The following is a 20,702-nucleotide window of genomic DNA, read 5'->3' as shown; positions in this document are numbered from 1 at the left end:
GAAAAGAAAAAAAAAAGAAACAAGAAGGGCATGACTTTTTTAAAGACAAATGAAAATTTCATTTTCAGTAATTCCATGACACTATTAAATACTATTTGGGGCTGAATACAAATTAATTGTTTCCCACAAGAAGCTTTATCACAATAACTTCATGTATGCGGAAGATCAAATATAACACTCACCAATGCCACCAAAGACCTGACTCTTTGCTCAACGAACAGTGAAATAGGAGACTGGACAGAAAAAGACTGTCCCGTTTTGCCTCACTGATCCCACACGGTAGCACCACATCACAACTGGATCACCTTTTGTCATAATTACGCATAGACAGAATCATTTGGGGCATGGTTTCTGTAGAGGAAATGTGCCTGTAACTTCTGGGACCAATTCTGCCATTTCTATACTGCTGGGAATTTGTAGGATCTAAAAATTCCGGAAGCTTCTTCTATCGTTGCTATCCTGGTGGCTACCTCTGGCGTCACTCAAGAGACGCTGAAAAACCTCTGTATGGCTGAAACTTCCATTGCCCTCTCATCTCGCCTTGAATCTAAAAGAGAATCGCCTCAGTGGTAAATCAGTCAGAAGGTATTTCCACCGGTGGACCGGTCTAAAATTAAACACTTGTTAAATGTCTTTACGTGGCACCCCTTAGTTTCCTAACCCATTTTAACGTCTCCTAATTTTTTGTGTGGTAAAAAAAAAAAAAAAGTAACGTGAAATTTACCATCTGAGTTGCCTATATGTGCCGCACAGTGTTAGCTATAGGCACAGGGTGGTGTGACAGATCTCTAGGAATTTTCATTTTGCAAAGACGACCCCTCTGGAACAGTAACTCCCCTCTCTCCTCTCCCCCTCAGTGCCTGGCAACTGCCTTTCTACTTTCTAAGAGATTGACTACTTTAGATACCTCAGAGAAATGAAACCTGCCTTATATTTCTTAAGCACAGTATCCTGGAAAATGTTTTCTTCATCTGAAAAATGGATAGAGCCCTGAAGGAGAACTACTGGTCTTACCGTGTTGCTCACCTTCCCTAATTTTATTTAACAGTTATTCCTTTATGGTATAATAAAAATGTCATGATCGAGTTTACTAGGCTCAGTGGAATCTTTGTTATGTCAGATTATCTCGCCAAGGAATGTGATGTGGTCGCTCCATGGGTTTAACAGTGGATATTGATCTCCACAGCGGTTAATTATTACCCAGCCTCTTTAATATTTGCCACCCAAACATCACGCATGTGATACTGTCATTCTGAGTTACAAAATCATCACGAGAGTGAGGCCCAAATGCAGTATATACGGTAGCCAGTCTCTAACGTGCATTGAAAGAGATGGGTCATCATAGCCCATCCTACGATGGCAAGATAACCTCAGAGGGAGCCTGGACTGTCCACAATTACACGTGCCTTGGAAGTCAAGAAGAACTGGTTTTCTGGGGCCACTTCTCCAATCACTTTACATTTAGCCTGGGGATCATTTCCAACAGGTACAGCTGTTGACCATAGAATGCCATTCTTGAATTCTGTGAATTCAGGAAAACATGGGTGACCTGAGCCACGTGTCCATTCTGAGAAAAGAGGCTGACAGCTTCTCCTGATCTCTAAGGGGCAGAAATTCCAGAGGGCAACAGCTGCTAGGGCCCTGACCCTGAACTTGTCAACTTCTTCCCTGCCCTCCCACCTCCTTCCTCCTTGCATACCAGCCAAAGGTAGCTTTCTGCTTCAGTTTTTTTGGTAAAGAGCCTCAAAGAGGAGCATTTGAGCACCTACTCCGGCCAGAAAGACCACTGACATCTGGGCACCGAGGGCCTTGGAAATGAGACCGTCATCTAGACTTATCCAGAGAGGTTGCTACCCTTCCCATTCTCCCTAAAAAGATCTGCGGTCTTTCTTAGAGGCTAACACCCTCTGCTGGTCCAGATGATTCGTACTCACTCAGATGCTGAAGCAAATGATCTTTGTCACCAGGGATATCTGAAAGGCGTAATATTGTACACTCTGGGGGCCAACTTCCCCCCGAATGATTATTTCATTTTCTCCCTGCCACCGAACACATCTTCCTAAGGACCAGGTTAGTAAGTGGCTCTCCCAGGGACAGCTCTGCATAAGTGGGATGGTGTTTACGACGATGATGATGATCGTCACTCCAGCCCCTAGGACGTTTGAGAAACAAAAATAAGCTTTGCAAGTTGCCTATAGCTTCTGCGGACTCAGCAGGCCCCTGCTGGGACCAATCAAGAGCTGCCTTTGGAAGAGATCCGGCCTCATTCTTTCCAAAGTACCGATTGGCTTTGAGGAATGGGCGGGGCTGCTGCCTCCTGTCCGGCTTCCCATAGGTGAAGGAAAGTTAAGGTGGGCCCCCAGCGAGAGTTTTGTCCCGGGACAACGAGGACAGTCCTGGGGAATTTTTTTTTTCCCCCTGCTTTGGAGGCCCCGGGCTCAAGGCAAATTATAAGTGGGAAACCAATTGGAAGGAAAGAAATTTGAACCGAGTTAAGGTGCCAGAAAGAGAAGCAGCCCTATCTGAAGTCTGCATCTGCCGCTGACAAACTTGGGGGGGGGGGGGGGCTGTGTTAAGGGAAGGGGGTTCAGCAAACACAGGTAGAGGAGAGGCCGGTACTGCCCCAACAGGCCATCAGAGAGCGGCAAAATGATGGAGGACCCTAGAAAGAAGTCACTCTAGAGGTAACCGCACGAAGGGGGACCCGCTATGCCTCGGCTCACGATCCTTTCCCGCTGCCTTTCTGCTGGGCGCAAAACCATGCTCACCAATCCCACCTAAACAAGGAGGCAAGGAGCCCAGCCTTTTGTGCAAACGGGAGCTGTAACTGCCCTCCTTTTCTGCCCCCAAGACAAGAGAGGACTCTTGGAAGCCGAGAAGGCTTTGAGAAGTCCTTTCCGGACTGAGCCGTCGCCGGAGGCCCCTGGCGGCCCGCCCGCGCACAGAGGTCCACGATGGGCCTGCTCCAGGGCCTTCTCCGGGCGAGAAAGCTGCTGCTCGTTATCTTCGTGCCGCTGCTGCTGCTGCCTCTGCCCATGCTCCACCCCAGCAGCGTGAGTACCGCCTGTCCCCTCCGGTCCCTGCCGGGCCGGGCGTCGGGTGCCAGGGCGGGGACGGCGAGGGATGGGGTGCGATGCGTCTCTCGACAGGGTTTTCTCCGGGGCTCAAGGCCTGCACGTGCCTTTCTGGGGTAGGCTCAAATGCTTTCTTCCCTCAAACTGCCACTTCTGTCCCTCTACCCCATTCCCAGGGCCCCAGCCGCGTGGCCCCCTGCCAGGGGGGGAGTCTGGAAGGGCGGCTGGACCGGCTGATGGGTGCTACACCATCCCTGGGTCGCCCGCACTGGCCACGGGATGCGCGCGGTGTCCATACGGAGAAGGACACGCTGCTGGGCCAGCGTTTGTCCGGGGTCACATGGGACCATCTTCCTGTGAGGGAGCTGGAGAGAGGGAGACCTCCCAGGAAGGACCCTGAGGGGGTGGGGGGTGGGGGCAATGGGCAGGCAGGGGACTGCCCTTTGGGACTGGGACTGGGGTGTCTCTGTGGAGACCCTCTGCCCCACCCACCATCTGTGGACCGGCCATGCCAGCTTCTGATAACCATGCTTTGAAATGCAGTCGCTCAAGTTCCCTCTGAACTTCACATTCAGAGCAGAGCTTGGCATATTGCCCCAGTCCCCAGCGCATGGCCCTTTGATTATTTGTACCCGCTGTGTTTTCTCTGTGCCCTTGAAGGGGGGGCATTCAATGACGCCATAAAAAAGAAATAAGGAAGCCCCCAACTCTAGCCCATGACCTGATTTTTGACAGGGTCTGCACGAACAGAGATACCGAAAGCTCGGGCTCTGCCTTTGGCTTGCTTTTCAGACCACTGTTGGCCTCCCTTTCCCTTTCTGTCTCCCTCCTCCTCCTCCCCCTCCTCTCAGGGTCTCTACCCCGCCTCCGGCTGCCACTACCCTGAAAACTTCAGGAAAAATAAGCTAAGAGACGTTAATCATGTTTGTGGGAGGGGGAGAGATTTTCCAGGCAGCTCCCTGAGTAACTTGGTAACCGACATTGAGTTATAAAGTTAAATAGAGGGGATTAGAGTGGCTCGTCTTAAAAACAAACTGGCTTAAATCTTTACTAGAATAAATACCCCAGAGTGCCAAGGAGACGCTGATTAACAGCAGGCTGGGATTAGCAGACAGTGATTGCTGCTGACAGTTTTCCTGGGCTTACACCAGTCAATTCTCTGATCTGTCCAAATGGGTTGGTTTTTTCTTTCTTCCTTTTTCTCTTTCTTTCTTTCTTTCTTTCTTTCTTTCTTTCTTTCTTTCTTTCTTTCTCTTTCTTTCTTTCTTTCTTTCCTTCTTTGTCTTTCTTCTTGGTTTGTTGTTGTTGTTGTTGTTTTACTCAATGTCAGATTGCATTTAAGGGAGTGTTAACCAAAGACATGTCGCCCTCTTCTCCATGGAAGTATCAGGCACCTCTGTGGCCGCGAGTCAGCCCTGTGTTTGGAGACCACGAGTCTAGGGTGTGGTGTTGCCTCCATTTCATTCTGGGGCCCTGGCTTTGAGCTTCTGAGTCACCAATGACAGTAAGAAGCATCCACAAGAAGAAAAAAGAAACCCGTTATTGAAGCAAGCAAAATAATCAATAAATTTGAAGGAAGACAGGTGTTATCTTAAAGAGGAAAGAAAAGGAAGGGCAGCTGGGCCTCTGCTCTGTTTGGATCTGTAAAGATTCTTCGAAGAGATTTTTAAAGCTGGACTTACTGAGACCAAGAGACGTTGCCCTTTCTTGACCTAGCCCCTTCTGTCACCTTAGAACAGGGTTTCTCGACAGCCACACTAGTGACATTTGGGGGCCAGATAATTCTCTGTTGTGGGGAGGGCTGTCCTGCGACTGTAGGGAGTTCAGCAGCACCCCTGGTCTTTACCCATTAGAGGCTAGCAGCACACACTGCCAACCCCATGATGGCCCAAAATGCTTCCAGATATTACCAATACCCCTGGGGCGGGGTACAGAATCACCCCCTGCTGAGAACAAGTGCCTTTTAAGAAAGGTGACATAACACTACCTCAGGCACCTGGGTTAGCGGAGGGTGGATATTTTGACTCCCTCCGGACAGCCAGATGGAGCCTGGGGTGGTCCATGCTTTTCAGGCGTAGCTTTCTTGCCACCTACCCAGTTTGCCCTGCAGAGACGATTTCTCCGTGTGTCACAGTGTCAACAAGGGCTCTGCTCCTCTTCTACGATGACGTAAAAGCACCTTGAGGTCACCGGGACAAGCCAACACATAGAACGTCTCTGACCCATTCTTACTCCTGTGCATTAAACTTTTAGATTCTGATATGTAATCCTCAGGATTCCTAAATGGACCTGTTTGCCCTGGGCGGGAGCTGAGAGGAGTGACCCGGCCGGGAGCTCCTGGCCTGCTGTTCTGATGATGCCTCAAAGTGCCAAGCCACAGCTACGTTTTAGGAAGGATTAGAAGGACCTTCCCCTTTTTCCTGACCAGCTCTCTAAAACCAGGGGCCCAGACTCAGTTTACCATGTTACAGAAGAGGAGGGGACAAGGCGGGGGTGGGGGTCGTCCATAAATTAGCCCCGCTTCAGTGTCCCTGGTGGGATAAAAGTTACACCCAAGCCCCAGCTTAATTGCAGAAAGGCATCACAGCCATCTATGACAGCAAAGAAGACCTCAAGCCCCTTCCAGTGAAGTCTGAATGGCACATCACTGAGGTGACCGGGCAGCATGGAAAAGGAACAAATGCACACATCAGTTGGTAGCAGAGTCAGGAAACTTCCAATGTGGGTAAAGCCACTTTTGAGCTTTTGAACTTCCTCCTTTATTTATAAAAGGCAGCAAAACAGAGCTGGCAACACCCTCCTTTAAAGGCACCGCCTGCATACTCATCCGCCCCTACATACCTGCTGACTAGCGGCAGTGATAAGGGACTGCCAGAATATTCTCTCCGATAGATAAGAGAAAACTGATAGCCAACAGAAGAACCCAGTTCAGTTCAACCAATATTAATTGAGCCACCTGCCAGACCTTGGCCAGACGTGGGGTCCCAGGAGTCCTATAATCAAACCTCACAAGATTTGGGGGGTTATCTAAATACAAGCTTTCCCACTGAACTTTGAGAAGGTTCAGAAGGAGCAAAAGAAAGTTTATGTAAATTCCATGGGTAAAGTGGGCAAGAAATATGGAAAGGCCAATCGGAGGCCCTCTCTTGGCCATTCTTCTGCCCTAAGGAAAGTTCAGGGATAAAAGGATGATGGTAGGTTATCCTGTTCTTATAATGCTGGATGAAGGGGCAGCTGGATGGCTCAGTCGGTTAAGCATCTGACTCTTGATTTCAGCTCAGGTCTTGATCTCAGGGCGGTGTGTTTGGGCTCTGTGCTGGGCGTGGAGCCTACTTAAAAAAAAAATCCTGGGGGCGCCTGGGTGGTGCAGTCGGTTAAGCGTCCGACTTCAGCCAGGTCACGATCTCGCGGTCCGTGAGTTCGAGCCCTGCGTCGGGCTCTGGGCTGATGGCTCAGAGCCTGGAGCCTGTTTCCGACTCTGTGTCTCCCTCTCTCTCTGCCCCTCCCCCTTTCATGTTCTGTCTCTCTCTGTCCCAAAAATAAATAAACGTTGAAAAAAAAAATTAAAAAAAAAAAAAATCCTGGATGAAAGTGGTTTGCTGACTTCCTCCAAGCCAACCCATCCTAATTCCTAAATTTACCTTGGCTTACCCAAATCTTCCTAATTCAAACTAAAATGATGCCGGGTAGAGAGTTTTTTCTCTATCATTCTTTCTCTTGGTCTGTCTCCCCTTCCCACTGCAGCCCCTTCCCTCCCTAACTTAATTTGTGGCCCTGTTATGACAAGAAAAACCAAAAGTTCTCAGTGAGGGACAGATATTCTGTCCCATCGTTAGGGCCCCCTTTATCTTCAGCTGAGTTACGGCAGACCTGCCATTCTGTTTCTCAGAAAAGAGATGGAAATAAGTGGGCCCAAGTAGGGTAAAGGGCTTCTTTGGGTAGTTTTGTTTCTGCAACAAAGTTGGTATTTCTCTAAATTGCATTAGTTTCCAATGGCGCCTTCCCCTCCCCCACCCCCTTTACTGGTTCTGTTGTCTTATCAGTGACTTCCAAAAGTTTTAACTTCTCTCTGATCTTTTGGCCCCAGAGGAAATCTCAGTGGGAGCTACAGTCAACAATTATTGGGCCCAGTTCCCATTTCTCAAACCCCAAGGCAGTAATCCATGCATATCAGGAGGGAGCAAGGTCCCATTCTTCCAAGCTGGGTTAATCACTCCTGACGCCCCTCACTGATCATGGCGACCTTTTGTAACTTTTGTGCAAGAGTTTGAGGAGGCTTGTTCTGAACCCAAGGGAGAGATAAACAGAACAAGATTTGTCAGGTTTCTTGATCACCAGCCAGCCTCACGGTAGGTCAGACCTGAGCCCAGATGGTTTAGAACTACATATAAATTGAGGAACCCACAGCCAGCTTGCACCTTCTATACAGTGGGCCCTCCAGGTCTGTTGTTAGGGCCCTTGGATAGTGACGTCTCCCAAGAGTAAGCCAGCGACCTTTCTCAGCACCATTAATCAGAATCATCCCGAGCAACTAGAATTACTAAAGGCTGAGGTTAAGGAGGGCTGATTGTTGATAACAATGTTGTGCCTTTTTATTCCGTGCACACCAGTGTGGTATAGCCAGCAAAGGGAGGAGGTTGGGGAAAACTCTCGTAAATTTCCAGCCCTTCCCTTCCAGGTAGACAGCACTTTTTATCCCCTATGTCCCATGGATGTCTCCCTGGGCATCAGGCAGGTGGAATGAAGTCCCAGGGCAATGAGAACCAGATAATGGTAAGGGCGATGATTCTCACCCCGAGACAAATTTCCCCACTCCCACCCGGAGGGATATTTAGTAATGTCTAAAGACATTGGTTGTCACGATGGGGAGGTGCTACTGACATCTAGTGGGTATAGGCCAGGGATGCTAAACATCTTAATGCACAGGACAGCCCCTGACAGCAAGGAATTATCCAGCCCCAAAGAGGGCCAGTCTCAGAGCTCACATCTGAATTGGTTACACAAATTGATCCCTACTTTCAACTATCCCGAGAACGTCTGCGCCCCGTCAACTCGACACCAAAATATCATGCTCCGTGTTAAAGCTATGAACTCCAACTTGAGAGTGGATGATCTCGGGTCTGAGCACCGCAGTTAATTGGGGTCCCCACCCTGCACAGTTTCAAGAATGAGCAGAGCTGGGACATGGTCAGTCTGGTGGCCACCCTGCTGCAAACCACGTGCCAGGCACCGGTCCCCCCCAAGGAACAGCCATTACTTCACATGCCAAAGCGTGGGCCCCACCACATGTCCACCAGAGGCCAGCTTTGCACACACACCGCCCCCCCCCCCAGGGCTGTGTCCTGGTGCCCATCTTTGACTCTGGGTACCGGCTGCCTCTGCCCCCGGGTCTCGTTTGGATTCTCAGGGGCCATGGCTGTCCCTGTGGCTAACCACCCACTCCCCTTCCCTTCCAGGAGGCCGCGTGTGCTTATGTGTTGATCGTGACTGCTGTGTACTGGGTGTCTGAGGCGGTGCCCCTCGGAGCTGCAGCCCTGGTGCCTGCCTTCCTTTACCCGTTCTTCGGAGTCCTCCGATCCAGTGAGGTGAGACCGCTTGTGGCCCAGCCCCCTGCTCGGGTCCCCACCGGGCCAGTGAAAGTGGGCTCAGGGTGAAAGGAGAGCCACAAAGGACTTGAGGAGGGGGCTTTTTTTCACCCTCTGGCACACTCCCTTAGCACTAAGCCTTTGCACCTGCTACTCCAGGTTCCTCGCCCGTGACCTTCGTCTCCTTCAAACTGTCTCTTTCAGGAAGCCTTACTTGATCAGTCACATCCAATTGCTCCTGCAGTCTGAAACCCTCTAGGAACTGTGGGATTGGTACATGCAAGTAACCTGGGTTGACCTTTGTCAGTCTTTGGTATGCCCACTTAAAACAGAAGCACTCAAAGGCAGGAATCAGTGTCCCAGGTCTTTGGAACCTTATTATAAACCTGAGCCCATATACAGTAGGTGCTCAATAAATGTTTGTTGACAGAGAAACTTACCATGTTTTCCTGAGTCCTGACAATGTTTTCATCTACTTCCCTTCAAAAAAAAGAAAGAAAGAAAGAAAGAAAGAAAGAAAGAAAGAAAGAAAGAAAGAAAATTCGATTCCTTCTTCCCCAACTCAAGATTACCGCGTATTCTTTCCTTGACTGCTGTCTACCTAGAACCTGCCTTCTCTGTCCACTCTCTCTCTCTATGGCCTTCTTAAAAGCTCAAACAGAAATTGTCAATATCAAGCCCAGGTTGTGGTCAGCTTTCAGGGCAAACACTCACACCTACCACAAGTGGGAAAGAAGAAACACACAACCAGAAGCCAGAAGCAACAGGAAAGATGGTCCTCATTCAGTAACACCTGGTCTATCTAGACTCTTGTCATAGCACCTGGTCTCTGATTCGAGTTCCCAGTAAAGATTGAAAGGCAGAGACTAAGGACAGAGGCACAGAAGAAAGATGAAAAGGAATTCATGTCTGCTGGTCAACTAGGAACCAGGAACTATACTGGAAGGAATATATCGGTTATGCAGCACCCCTGAGATCTCTCTACAAGTGGGTGTTAATATTCCCACTCTACAGATGAGGAAAGAGGCTCGGTGAGTTAAGACACTCACTCAAGATCACAAAGTAGGAAGTAGCGGAACTGGATTTAAACTCTTATCTATTAGGTTAAAAGTCTATATTCTTGCTTGCTATGCCAGAAGGAAGACGTTCCATAAAGTAGCTTCGTGGTGAGTTATTAGTAAGAACTCTGCATCTCTTTTCCTGTGTGATGTGAGGAAGAAATAATGAAGCTGGGCCTATGGGATGCCTTAACCATGAAAAACAGAACTTTTTTGAAAGTCCAAGGCTAGAATTAGGCGACCCTCTAACTGTTGTACTTGACTTCATCTGAATAGGTTGTCTTTCTACCGGATGGACTCAACTGGCCAGTTGTTTGTTTGTTTGTTTGTGTTTGGGGTGTTTTGGGTTTTGGTTTTGGTTGTTTCTTTGTTTTATTCTGTATCCTTTCAGTTTTGAGGTGAGGGTTAGTGGCAATGAGTAGCCATAGTAGCTTTACGTGTTCCAAAGAGGATAGGATCCCCTAACCATCAGCAGTGCTTTTATCCCTGGAGATGGGTAGAACACCAACATCCTGGGACCCATATAAAAGCTAGCCTGTGACCCGAATCATCAGGGGGTTGCTCCAATGTGTCCCCTTCCTTTGTGGAAAAGAGAATAGGTAGTTTGGTCTGTGTGCACGCGTAAAAGAACAACCTTAATGTTTATGTATTTTTGAGAGAGAGACACAGACTGTGAGCAGGGGAGGGGCAGACACACACACACACACAGATTCTGAATCAGGCTCCAGGTTCTGAGCTGTCAGCACAGGGCCCAACCCGGGGCTCGAACTCACAAACTGCAAGATGATGACCTGAGCTAAAGTCGGAAACTCAACCGACTGAGCCACCCGGGTTCCCCAAGAACAACCAACCTTAAATACGACTTTTCTGAAGAAAAGTGCCTAAGCTTATTCTGCACGTTTCTCTTTAAAAGGGAGAAGCCAAAAGCCAATGAGTCAGGGAATGAAAGCAGAAGGCAGAGAAAAGAGTGACGTAGAAAAAATTGAACTTTAACATTCAGAGTGAGCTAACTATTAATTAAAAGATTTCTATCTTTGTATTTCAGGGCGAGCAGCCTCAAAGCCAACAGCTTGCTTTAGCCTTGAAGTAGATGGTGTCCCTATTTCTCCAAGGGCTGCCATAAGCAGGAAGCCTCAAAGATGTTGCTAGGCAACCGGTCATCCAAGGGCCCGCCCCTTGGCACAGCCAGGCAGGCCAGACCTATGAGGCTGTTGAGTCAGTGGTTTGAAGGATAACGCGACTTTGTGAGGAGAAAAGCAAGACTGTCTGGTGAAGGATTAGGCATTGTCATTGCTGGGGCTGGAGATGGAAAACCCTGGGGGAGCCACAGGGCAAGTCTTAGCATTTGAGGTGAAAGATCCTACCCCATCTGTCTGATAAAGTGGCAATGGCTGGCAATGATATTTAACAGTTGGGTTACAGGAAGCGGCTTAAGCCAGACAGAGTCTGTTGGGCTGGCTTTTTCAACTCAGATCAGAGGAAAATGCCGCTAAGCGGGGGACATGGCTTATGACCCTTTGTGAGTCACCTAACTTTGCAGATAGAGACCTATTCCAAACACCTAATCCACAACCAGCAGCCACACCCCTCCGCCAGCATGCGCCCTGGCTCCCCGGGAAGAGGCAGGCCGGGGATCTTCAGGAGTCCCCTCTGCAGACAAATCACCTACTTGTCCTTCCCCAAGCCCACTTGCGCTTGCCTAGCCCCTTGCCTTGACTCAGTCCTCTCCAATTCCCTCCACCTTTAAAATCCTGCCCAATCACCCTCTATAGTGAAGCCTTTCCAAAGACCTCAGCTGCAAGTGTTGCTTTTTTCCCTTGGAGCCTGTGTGATGTCTTTATCCTTTAAATGGTACATCAGATACACCATAGATGTATGGTTCACAGATATGAACTTACCATAGACATGTCCTCTCTCCACGAAGATTCGCAGCCCCTAGGATTGGTGGTGTCTGTGGCCTGGATGCAGTGTGGTCTATACTTGCTCTGACCCTCAGTTAATGGTTCTTAGTTGCAAGGTCTCTTGCTGGTGTGGCAACAGTGTCCCCTTCACCTGAAGGAAGGCATGTGGATAGGATCAGTATGACTCTGGAACCATGGCTTTTATCCCTCATGTCATTCACTCAACATTCAGAAAAATAATTTCTGAGTTCTCGGTCTACCACGTGCGATGTGGGATGTTACGGGTACCCTGAAGGTGACAAAAATGAAACACATAATTTCTGCCCTCTTGAATGTCGCGCCTGATGCTTCTGAGTTTCCTACTGTCCTCTTGGATGTAGGCATACAAATGGTTAATTTGCATGATGATGATTTATTGGTCAGCAGGTGTTAAGAGTTTGTGGGGTGCAAAACTCAGACTTCCGTCTCTCAGTCTTGCTGAAAAGAGATAGAAAATGATAGAAATGGCTCCTGACCTTGAGAAGTTTCTATTCGAACAGAGAGAAGGCACAAACCAAATTGGAAAACACTGAAGACCCGTGCGATAATGCCTCGTTTGCTGGCCTTGCAGAGGCTTCACACAATCCCCCGAGAGGGAATGTTCTAGATAAATAAAATTTACCCCACCAAGTGCCCAACCTTTCTATTGACCACTTTTTGACTGAGGCCTTTTCTAGAAGGCTTTATCATTTCCGTAGCCTTTTAAACAGAAGCTGTTGAATACAAATTAACTTTTTCTTTGGAACCTTCAAATTTTCTAGGGGAAAAAAAAATTTCTCAATCAAAGGAGCCAGTGTGGGCTGGATGATAACACAGTTGAGTAACTTGAGTGCTGGCTGAACAGCTGAACCTAAAGAATCTTGAGTAACATAATGGCAGCGGACCGGAAAGAGAGCTCAAATGGAAATATAAAAGGCACGTTATCAGATCTGCCAATGACTCCAAGCTGTATGGGCCAACTCATGTACGATGACAAAATCAATGTTGACAGGATGAGACAATGGCCTGGAACTGACAGAATGAAGTTTAATAGGGATAAACGTTAACAGTTTGTGTGAAAAGGACCCTTGGCTTTTAGTTGAGTACAGATTCAGTACGAATCATCTGTCCACTGGGGTTGCCAAAATTTTGAGCATTTACCATATGCTGGGCGCTATGGGAGGTCCTGTACATGCACTGCATCACTTAATCCTCTGTAAAGTGGCTATTATTTTTATCTTTACAGAGGAGTTCAGAAATTGAAGTTCAGAGAGGTTGAGTAACTTGCTAAGGAGCAGAGCCAGGACTCGAACCCAGGAGTGTTTATGATCCCAGAACTTGCTCTCTTAACCACTGGCCAACACATACTGAAACCTGCTGAATGAATACACATATGGGTCCAGAGCATCAGATTCTAGACAAGGAGCTCATGCGGTGGTGGGTAGCCCAGATGTCAAAAATCTAGAATGTGAGTCACATGAGGAAAGAGAAGGCTCCAGAGAGATGTAATTTCTGGCTTCTGCAGCTCAACGCACTAGGCTCAAAGGGTCAAACCAGTCCAAAGAGTCCAAGCACCATAAGAGAGACCCACCCTGTCTGAGGGAAGGTGCTGAAATGGGCTGCCACGTGGTATCTAGGCATTCCCTTCCCTGGGAATGCAAGCCAGGTGACCACGTCGGCGACATTAGAGGTAGATTGGGAGAGGGGTTGGGCTCACAGCACCCTTTGACTCTGAGACTCTATGATCTTCTTGTTAGCATCCTGCCACTACTTTAGAGCTCAGTCCTGGATTTGAGGTTTGTTCTTTATTTTACCTCCATCGTGACTCTCACTTTTATCATTATATCTGCCATGGAAATCCTCTAAGCCCTTCTAATGTGTTGCCACAGCCCAGGAAAGTACCGGGGTCGATCAACCTAGCTAGGATTTACTGTTTCTAGGAGGATGGGAGCGAGAGGGCCCTCTGGGGCACTAAAAGGCAGGGTTTGAATGATCAGGCTTGGTACAGCCTCCGGAGTGCCCAGGGCCAGGAACTACTTCCAGTAGAGATGACACCTGCTTTCTATCTCTCCCCTTCCCAACACACACACTCACAGTCACCCTCTGCTGTCTCCATGGCCCTGCACCGCGGGGCCACATTTCACATTCTAGCTCCTGCCAGGGCGGGAGAGACAGCAAGGCAGCTCCAGCTGGGAAAACAAAAGGGCCTCTGCAGCCACCTGACACTTGAGTTCAATGTCATGAATCTGCTTCCCTGTTTGTTCCTGATCTTTCTGACCTGCCAGATTCCTGACCGTCACCTAGACCCTGGCTCTCTTGTTTGTTTAAACCGGGGGTGGGGGTGCATTTCATATACCATTCTCCTCTCTGCCTTTCTGGCCTCTGCTCGCGAGGGAAGCTGACCCCGCCTCCACGCAGGCCTGTGGGGATGTAAGCTGAGCATCGGGGCCCGGCCACCTGCCTGAACCCAAGCTACCCATCACCCACAGCCATCCAGACACAGGCCAGTGCTGAGTCTCTACACCCACACCTTAGGTGGAGCCTGGAACCACGAATCTACAGATGCTGCAGCCTTTCGAGGCCAAGTTAATGTTTCTGTGGGAAGAGCTACTCCCTACATGTGAGCCAGCCCCTTTGCCTCTGGAGTCAGAGCCCAGTCCCCTGCCTTGGTTTCCTCCACTGGGGGCAGTTCAGAAGGTCCCAGAGAAGAAACTGGGGGTGCTTTATGAGTCGGCATCGCCAGGAGCTAAGCCAACCTCTGGGCCAGGTCAACACTCCTCGGAATCTCTCCGCTTTAGACTTCTCTAGGGTAGGGTTTGCAAAGAATGTTTTTCTAGCAACAAGACCTTTTCTTTAAACCACATCTTAGGAGACTCAGTACATAACACAGATGGAAGAGGAAATCCTACTCAAATTGGGCACGGAGGCCCAGAGCCCTGGTTGCTTGGGTCCTTCTTCCCACAAGCCTCCTGAAATTTCAGAGTCAGTGAGCGTGGTTTGAAAACCTCTGTCCTTGGGGAGTGCAATTAGGTGATTAGGAGGGTGTTGGAGCCCACACAGACTTACCCAGCAGAAACAGCATTCCTTTCCCCAGGGAAAGGCCGGGAGTCGGCCACGCTGGATTTGGCTGCATCGCTGGGGCAGTGGCTGGAATAAAGAAGCGAGGGCTCCGGCTCTGGCTGGGGGCTCAGCTCAGTGCGGAGGGGGCGCAGACCCAGGCGTGCCCTCCGGGGAGTCTAAAAGATTTCACTGAAAAATCGTTCAGATGTCCAAAAGAGCCTCAAAAGAAGTCCATTGCCAGAGAGGCCACCACTAGTCTCCCGAAGGGTGGCCACCTTCCTGGACCACTTGTAGAGCTGCCCCCAGCTGACCCCCAGAGTGCTGATTGTCTGCATTTCTGGGGCACCCTGCCTGTGCCACGGGGCGGGGGGGGGGGCCCTCATCAGACGCAGTCAGACCCACCATACCTCCTGCCGTCTCTGCTGCCGCTGTGAGCAAGGAGAGGAAAGGGTCAGGATCCAAGCTGGGAGTAGGGGAGAACGGAGTTTATGAATCCAGTTTTGTCACTAACCAGTCTCGAGCAACTCTCCTAACCTCCGCAAACTGCCATTTACTCACCTGAAAACGAGGGGAATAGAAATAGCGACCTCACAGGGAGCTCTGAGGATTTTCGACGCTCTCGGGCGGGCAAGTGCCCCCACAGCGCCCCCCGGCGGGAAGGCAGGAAGGATGGGCCGCTCTGGGGCCTCCCCTCCAGGGGATGGCCCCAGGGAGGCAGGCTCACCTTCCTCGGGAGAAGGGCACCCAGCTGAGGCTGCTGAACCGAGTTCCTTCCTCCAAAGTCTAGGAATAGAGCCACGCACACCCTTCCCCTTTATAAAAACTGTTTGAAACATTTTTTAAAGCTTATTTATTTATTTTGGGAAAGAGAGAGAGAGCACATGAGTGGGGGGAGGGGCAGAGAGCGAGGATCCCCAAGCACACACTCAGCGTGGAGCCCACAGCAGGGCTCGATCTCACCAACCGTGAGGTCATGACCTGAGCCGAAATCCAGAGCCAGACGCTTAACCGACTGAGCCACCCAGGCGCCCCTATGAAAACTATTTCAACCATTTAAAACCTAACATATCTAGAGATCAGTAAAGAATTCCGTGCTCCAAGAAAGCGATATTTCAAGAGCTCATCCCTAAGGGATCTCACCTGCAACTCACTAACAATTAACTAGTTAGTTAAAGACCAACACCCGGCAGATCCCCGAGCCTCTCCATCCAGCCCGGGTCAGGACACTCTTTCCATGTGCTTCGACTTCACTTAGAAAATTTGGAGGAACCTTTAGTTTCGTATTCAGGCACGCCCTTGCTCCTTCTTATTTCATTTCTTTCTCTTATCCCCTCATTTGGACGTGCTGATACATCTGGCATAACCCTCAATCTTATTTGAAGCTTTTTATCTTTGTTTTACCTCTTTAATAATAATAATAATAATGGACATTTATTGAGCACTTCCTATATGCCAGGCACCCAGGCACTGTTCTAAGACCCCGCCTGCATGGGCTTCCTTAAGGCCACGTCATGACGGCTTCAGTGAGCTGGGTGTCGTTACTGTCGCCACTGAAAATGCTGGGGTGCCAGGGTCACAGGGGTTCAGTAGCTTGCCCAGGAGTCTACAGCTCATCTGCAGGGAAAGCAACCATTTAAACCCACCTAGTCTGATCTCCGTTTCCAAGCAGCCTCCTTGAGCTCCCCTCTTCTAAAACACAGGCCAGGAGCACCTCTGCTCTCTGAGCTCAGGCATCTGGCTGCGGAAAAACCGCAGAGCAGAAAAGGCAATAAAACCCCCACCGCAAACATCGCAGAAAGCGAGCACTCGACCCAGGGGAGCCGCGCTCCGTTTAGGATCCTGTTTCTCTTTGCAAATAATCCCCACAAGCTTCACAAGCTTTGTTATCTAGTTTCCCAACTCGGAGAATATTAGTCCCAGAGATTAGGTGGTGGGGAGAGGAATGCCCACAGCAAGCATAAGTAAGCAACGCAGCAGCTTAGCAAACAATGAAAATAACCCTCAGGAATCTTGGAACCCTGGTGTTCCTTGAGGGTTCTGAATAGCTAAGATTTTATTATTGAAAAAAAAAAAAATCTGTGGGCTAGACAGCTAACAAACACCACCATCGGATGGAATTTTAATTTGTAAAAGTGGGAAGGCAGCCTTGTGCCTGGGCCCGTTCCTGTGCTCATGGCCTCAGAGCAGGTCACTCTTTGTGTGGATTACTTAGTGACAGGAAGAGCTGCTAAAAATCCTGGTTGTCAATGTGGGGGACGCTCCTGGCTGATTTGCATCTGTCATTTACTCTACAACAGCTTTACAAAAGCTAGGGAATCCTGTAATCTTTTTGTTTGGTTTTGGGTTTTTTTAGATGAGTAAATGAAGCCCAGAGAGGTTGAATAACTTACCTGGGGTCACACAGCTGAGTCCTGGCTGACCCTGGAGCCCTCAGATCCGGCTAACGCTGGGCCCCGGGCTTACATCGGCCCAGGCCCTACATTGGCCCAGGCCCGGCTATTCAGGGCCAGCGTCAGGACCGTGACTATGAATGGAGACGGAAACGTGTGCCTGCCCACGCCGTCAGGGAGACCAAGAAAACTCCCCTAGAGTTGAATTAGATGCCCGGTGTCCAACGGGCCCACCCCGAGTGTAGTAGCTTTGGATTCAGACGGATATGGACTGATATCTAGACGCTGCCCCTCATGCTGTGACTTTGGAAGACTTCCCGAACCTCTCTGCGTCCGCCTCCTTACCTGCAAAGGGAGGTAGGAAGGGTACCTGCCTACTAGGACCCCTGTAGAGCTAACACGGGAAAGTGAGTGCAAAGTGCCAAACTCCCTGCTTGTAGAGGGAACTCTGTGTGTTGGTTCCTTTCTTCTTCCCTTCGAGAGGAACCCAGAGAAAGGGGCCCCGCCTGTCCTGTAGGCTCTGTGCTCCTAAAAGGCCATCGCACACTGAGATGCTATTATGACGCGTGGCAAAGAGGCAGAAAATGAAAATGTTGCCAGCCAGTCCCCTGCGAGAGTAAACCTGGTGGCCCTGACTTTGTATTTATTTTTTAATGTTTATTTATTTACTTTGAGCGAGAGTGCGAGTGGGGGAGGGGCAGAGAGAGACTCCCAAGCAGGCTCCGTACTGTCCACGCAGAGCCCAACTCAGGGCTTGATCTCAGGAACCATGAGATCATGACCTGGGCCGAAACCCAGGGTACGACACTTAACTGACAGAGCCACCCAGGCGCCCCAGCGCTGAATTTTTAAAGGCTTTGCAGGGGGCCTCCAGTGGGGGGACCATGGAGGGGGCCAGTGGAGGGACCATGACCCAGGACTACTATGTCTCCTGTCTTCTGTGGGTTTCCCTCCTCCGCAGACAGAGTTAAAGAAAAGATGGGTTCTGCCCCAGAACTGCCTCCTAGACTCCCGGGAATGTTAGGGTGCCATGAGAAAGGTCCTAGGTAACCCCCCCCTCCCCAACTCACCCCCACTTCCAGCCATGCCCTCAGGCATCCTCGCAGTTCCTCCACCTCCCGCTAGGGGGCAGCATCTTCGACTATGCTCACACAGCCCAGAGGCCGACCTGCCAGTCCCAGAGGGGACTGTGCCCTAGAGTCACCAGCCAAGCAGAGCAGGGAGCCTTCTCTGCCCTCAGGAAGCTTTAGTAACAGTGCCAGCTGAGGATTGGGTTTGGGAATAAGAACCAGATTAAGCAGGGGCACCTGGGTGGCTCAGTTGGTTAAGCATCCAACTTCGGCTCAGGCCATGATCTGACTGTTTGTGGGTTCGAGACCCACATCGGGGTCTGTGCTGACAGCTCAGAGCCTGGAGCCTGCCTCAGACTGTGTCTCCCTCTCTCTCTGCTCCTCCCCCATTCACGCCCTGCCTCTCTCTCTCTCAAAAATAAATAAAAAAAATAAAAAAAATAAAAAAAAAAAAAAAAAACTAGATTAAGCACAAGTGGAGGGCTCCTCCAGGAAACGGTCATGTAGGGGGCCAATGACCCTTCTCCTCCCACACAAACCTCATCAGTGACACACAGGGACATCTCCGTGGGGGAAAAGGTGGGGGGTGGGGAGAGAAATGGAACCTACTGTTTTATTTTGGCTTTTATGTTGTCAAAGTGTTAACAGAGTTTAAAATCAAATAATACTGGGGTGCCTGGGTGGCTGAGTCGGTTGAGCATGGGACTTTGGTTCAGGTCACGATCTCCCGGTTTGTGAGTTCGAGCCCTGCCTCTGTACCGACAGCTCAGAGCCTGGAGACTGCTTTGGATTCTGTGTCTCCCTCTCTCTCTGCCACTCCCCCACATACACTCTGTCTCTCTCTCTCTCTCAAAATTAAATAAATGTTAAAAAAGAAAAGAAAAAGAAAAATCAAATAATACTGAAAAACTCATAATGCAAAACCAGCAGCTGCCTTCCCCACCCCTCCCTCACTATACCCTCCCCCCCAAGTCCCACCTCCCCCTCATCCAGGGTTTCATCTTTGATAACTGCTTCCTCTGGGGCACTGTATTCTTTTTTTTTTTTTTGTAATGTTTATTTATTTTTGAAACAGAGAGCATGAGCAGGGGAGGGGCAGAGAGAGAGGGAGACACAGAACCCGAAGTAGGCTCCAGGCTCTGAGCTGACAGAGCCCAACGCGGGGCTCGAACTGGTCAACCGCGAGATCATGACCTGAGCCGAAGTTGGACGATCAACCGACTGCACCACCCAGACACCCCGAACTGAATACTATTCTTACTCGATAATCTTATATTAACTCTTGAGTTATCGCTTGTAGACATTATTAGATGCCTTCTGATTACAGCAGATGAGGATTGTGTCCTCTTACAACCCCCCTTCTCCTCCCTCCAGCCTCCCAGTATAAATACATCACGGGTTTTGTTAACTCAATAAGCAAAGTTTAACCGTATGATTATGTAAATATTCCTTATTTCCAACACCACGTATTTTAACTATATTTGCGTTTCCTGCAGTCTTTATTTTTCCTGCAATTAGAAATGTTCTCGTTTTCCCGCTTTAAAGAGGGTTCCTAAATTAGAAGTTAAACTTTCTGTATGTTTTCCTCTGTTTCTGCCATGGCTCCCTGTTGGGAACGATTTTCCTGCACGTGATAAATATTCCCCGAGCATTTGCTTTTCTACCTTGGTCTGCTAGGTGTTAAGAGATACGGAAAGAACCATGGTCCTTGACCATTCTGCAGCCCAAAATTTAGTTGAGATACAAGAGAGGTACACAGGGAAAAAAAAAAAAAAAAAAAACAGTGCAAGCATGTTGCCCTGTATGCTGTGTGGTGGGTGAAATTAACGGTGCCCACAGGGAATGTTCTGGAGTCAGAGGCTAGAGTCCCAAGGAAAGTTTTCTTTCACAAGGAAGGCCCGAACCGGGCTTTGAAGTCAGGTTGTAAAGCAGAGTCGAGAAGTACCAAGTAAGGAAATCCATGAAGGGTTGGTCTGTGGACCCTAAACACAGGAAGCATCTTAACAGGGCCCGGTCTCCACTTCCTCATCACGAAGGGGCAGGAAGAAGTTCATAACTGGTACTCGGCTGTGGAAGAGAAAATCCCTATTCTTAGGAAATATACGCTGAGGTATTTAGGGGAAAAGGCTAAAATATATGCAACTTGCCCTCAGATGGTTCAGGAAGAAAAAAACACGTAGACGGTGTGTTGGTATTCCTTATGTTTTTGTTTTTGTTTTTTTTTTATTGTTTATTTATTTTTGAGAAAGAGAGACAGAGTGCGAGCAGGGGAAGGGCAGAGAGAGAGGGAGACACAGAATCTGAAGCAGGCTCCAGGCTCTGAGCCCATCATGGGACTCAAACTCACGAACTATGAGACCATGACCTGAGCCGAAGTCGGACGTTTATCCCACTGAGCCACACGGGTGCCCCAGGTATTCCTTATACCGTATCATTTCGGAGCTTTGCAACTTTGGAATTATTTAGAGTTATTTAAAGTTTTAAAAATTTTTTAAAAATTTTTAAAGATTTAAGGCAAGCTATAAAGATACCCTCAAGAACTCTAA

The 20,702-nt window shown here is 49.1% G+C and overlaps 1 protein-coding gene across 3 annotated transcripts in view; it reads left to right on the top strand.

The window, feature by feature from the left end:
• Positions 1 to 2,336: 2,336 nt before the first annotated feature.
• Positions 2,337 to 20,702, top strand: part of SLC13A4 (solute carrier family 13 member 4) — a 45,007-nt gene continuing 26,641 nt past the window's right edge. Inside the window, exons 1-3 of one of the 3 annotated variants that reach the window (XM_045495779.1) lie at positions 2,337 to 2,684; positions 2,852 to 3,053; positions 8,531 to 8,659. In XM_045495779.1, the coding sequence (XP_045351735.1) occupies positions 2,955 to 3,053; positions 8,531 to 8,659 (228 nt within the window). In that variant the 5' untranslated portion in view covers positions 2,337 to 2,684; positions 2,852 to 2,954. The other 2 variants (XM_045495777.1, XM_045495780.1) reach the window with 2 other exon arrangements.

The sequence above is a fragment of the Leopardus geoffroyi genome, chromosome A2 (genome assembly GCF_018350155.1).
Source record: "Leopardus geoffroyi isolate Oge1 chromosome A2, O.geoffroyi_Oge1_pat1.0, whole genome shotgun sequence".
Lineage (NCBI taxonomy): Eukaryota > Metazoa > Chordata > Mammalia > Carnivora > Felidae > Leopardus > Leopardus geoffroyi.
Note: the sequence above shows the minus strand (reverse complement) of the source record. Positions and strands in the feature narration are given on the sequence as shown.